Source organism: Pteropus alecto, unplaced genomic scaffold, assembly GCF_000325575.1.
Source record: "Pteropus alecto unplaced genomic scaffold, ASM32557v1 scaffold44, whole genome shotgun sequence".
Lineage (NCBI taxonomy): Eukaryota > Metazoa > Chordata > Mammalia > Chiroptera > Pteropodidae > Pteropus > Pteropus alecto.
In genome coordinates, this window is record NW_006436812.1 from 8,666,247 (window position 1) to 8,669,045 (window position 2,799).

The following is a 2,799-nucleotide window of genomic DNA, read 5'->3' on the forward strand; positions in this document are numbered from 1 at the left end:
CCCCACTCTTTACCAGATTCCCTTCCCTGGGACACAGCCGTTGCTCACTTCCTGTTTGGTCCCCAGAGGCTTCGGCCTGCATCCCTACCCAGTTCTCCTGAAGGGCCCTCCCTGTCCCAGAAGTCTCCCTAACTTGAATGATAAATGGACATCCCTGGCCTTCCTGAGATCCCCTATTGGGCCCTTTGAGCCCCCTTGTCCCACACACACCATCCCACCACCCCCAGCCATGCCCCACGCCTTGCCTGGTGGGTGCGGGGTCCCCCTCAGCAGGTGGGCTGTGGCTGGGGGGCATCTCCCGGGACAGGGGGGGCGGCCCCCCCCAGATGGGTCTGCATGTGGCCGGCCAGCTGGGCAGGGGTCTTGCAGTGCACGCTGCACAGCTTGCACAGGATGCGGTCAGCCCGCGGGGCCTGGAGCCCATGGTCCTTCACCGCGTGGATGCGCAGGTATGCTGCCGTGGTGAAGCCTATTGGGGGGTGGGGTGGATTGGGATGGGGGTATGGGGTCAGCCAGATGGAGACCCCAGAGACGGGGCTGTTCTCCTAGGCTGGGGACACCCTCCTCAGATGGCTCTGTCCTCCTCCCACCACATCCTTGGTAACCTGGGGCCAACTACTCTACTGGGGCTGATAGAATACAGCCCCTCCCTAAGCTTGGGACCTGGTTGAGTAGTGTCCATTTCTTGGTCTTTGCACTCAAAAAACCCATTCTCCGTGGCTGGGGGATCTTTAATGGGGTGACAGGACACTGATTCCTAGCCACTTGAAGGGTTGACCCTTGGCAGAGACGGCTGTGTCCCCTCCCTCCAGTGCCCCATACAGTCTCAGCCCAGTTACACAGTGAATAAGCAACTGTTTTAAAAGCAGCTTTCTCTGCTACTGGGGCAGGGTGTGTGCTTGTGAAAGCCCTGCGAATATACTCCACTTGCCGGAAAAGCCGAAGATGTAAACTTTTGGCTGCACAGATGAAACCTTGTACTCCAACCCCTGGGCTCTGGCTCTCTTGACCACTCCTTCCCCAAAGCAGCCATATCCCATTCCCATTCTCCCCCCACACACCCAGAAGTTGACTCTTTCTGGTAGATCATCTCTTCCAACCATGACCTCTTAAAATTTAATGACGTTCAACGGTCCTAATGTTGCTTCATTTGCTTCCTAGAGGGCTCTGGGTGCCATGAGCTCTCAACTAAAGCACTTTAAACTCACATCTGTGGAAGGGACTCTGGCTTCGTCCCCACCCTTTTTGTCCCTGGCCCTCCCAGCATCCCTCAGCATGTACCTTTGTTGCAGAGCTCACAGACATGGTGAGGGCCCTGGCTGTGCACCTTCATGTGGTCCGAAATATAAGCCGAGCTCAACATCTTGCCACATACGTGACATGGCACCTTCTCCTCATGTCGTACTGTGTGCGCCCGCAGTCGATCCTTCGTAGCAAAAGCTGCCTCACATTTCTGGGGAAGGGGGAGGGGTGTGGGGGGGTGTCAGGAGAGTTAAAGCTTCAGGGAGTAGGGAGAGGGGAACAAGAGGTTAAAGGAATCAGAGCCTTGGGGATCTTTGATCTGTAGGAAATGGGAGTGAAATGAAGAGGCCTTGAAGAAGGGATGAGAAAATGGAGTGAAAAAGCAAAAAGGAGAGAGAGAAAAAGGGGGTCTGAGAGGCTGAACTCAGACAACTACAATGAGGATCAAAATCATGAAAAGCAAGACAGGAGGAGGTGGGCTTCCTACCTCACATTTGAAGGGCCGTTCTGTTGAGTGCACTTGTCTGACGTGACTGTTGAGGTGATCCGGCCTGGGGATACGTTGGGGTTGGAGTTAGGGCCAGGGCCCTGGGATGTGGAGATGACCCCAAATCTGCCTTAGTACAACAGGTCTTTCCAAAGGTCCCTGCGTTTTCTCCCAAGCCTGGGGCTTTAGGATCCTAGTTAAGCAAGAGATCCCTCCCCTGGAGCAGGGCTGCCTAATCCTTGCCAAGCTTTCCTACAATCCAAGAACCCACCTCCTTTGCTAAGTACCACCCCCTGCTCCTTGGTAACCAGGAGAGGCTTTCCTCCCTCCTCCCTGGGAGTGGCTCCCAGTCCTCAGAAACCTCCTCCCTCCCTCCCCACCAGCCAAGGCCAGGCCACCTCCATCGCTGTCCCTCCCTCCCTACCCGCCCAGTGGGCGGCAGAGGCCCCGTGCACACCGGGAGAAGCTCTTGCCACAGTGGGAGCAGTTGTACGGCTTGTGCACAGCGCCGTCATGTGAGCGCACGTGGTAGCTCATGCGGTCCTTGCGCTTGAAGCGCTGCTGGCACACCGGGCACTGGTAGGGCTTCTCGTCAGAGTGCGACAGCTTGTGTCGGTTTAGGTGGTAGACGTCGCGGAAGGCCTTGCCGCACATCTCACAGGCGTGGTTCTTCCGGATGCGCTTTCCCGAGGCGGTTGTGGTCACCACGCCACCAGCAGCCACTGCGGCCGCTCCGCCGCCGGCACCCGCTTCTCCCCCTCCTCCGCCGGCTCCGCTCAGTTGGGGCACGCTCAGGAGGCTCAGGGGCACCATGGTGGGCATCTTCATAGCACCCGAGGGGACCCGGCCAGCCTTGGCTCCCGTGTGGATGGCCTCGTGCCTCCGGAGATTGTAGCCGTTCTTGAACTCCTTGGCGCACAGGGCGCAGATATAGGGCCCCTTACTCTTTGTCTTCTTCTCCAAAGCTGATGCGACTGGGGCCACCGCGACCGTCGAGGTTGGGGCTACGACGGCGGTGGCTGCGGCTGCAGCGATGGTGGCGGCAGAGACAGGGGGCGCGGCCTCGGGAA

At 58.3% G+C, this 2,799-nt stretch overlaps 1 protein-coding gene across 1 annotated transcript in view; it reads right to left on the reverse strand.

The window, feature by feature from the left end:
• MAZ (MYC associated zinc finger protein) overlaps positions 1-2,797 on the reverse strand; it is a gene marked incomplete at its 5' end in the record, with an annotated part of 4,000 nt that extends 1,203 nt beyond the window's left edge. The window contains 4 exons of the mRNA XM_015590954.1: positions 246-469; positions 1,282-1,453; positions 1,730-1,793; positions 2,187-2,797. Coding sequence (XP_015446440.1) covers positions 267-469; positions 1,282-1,453; positions 1,730-1,793; positions 2,187-2,797 — 1,050 coding nt within the window. The remainder of the gene's footprint in view (positions 1-245; positions 470-1,281; positions 1,454-1,729; positions 1,794-2,186) is intronic.
• Between the last annotated feature and the right edge of the window lie 2 nt (positions 2,798-2,799).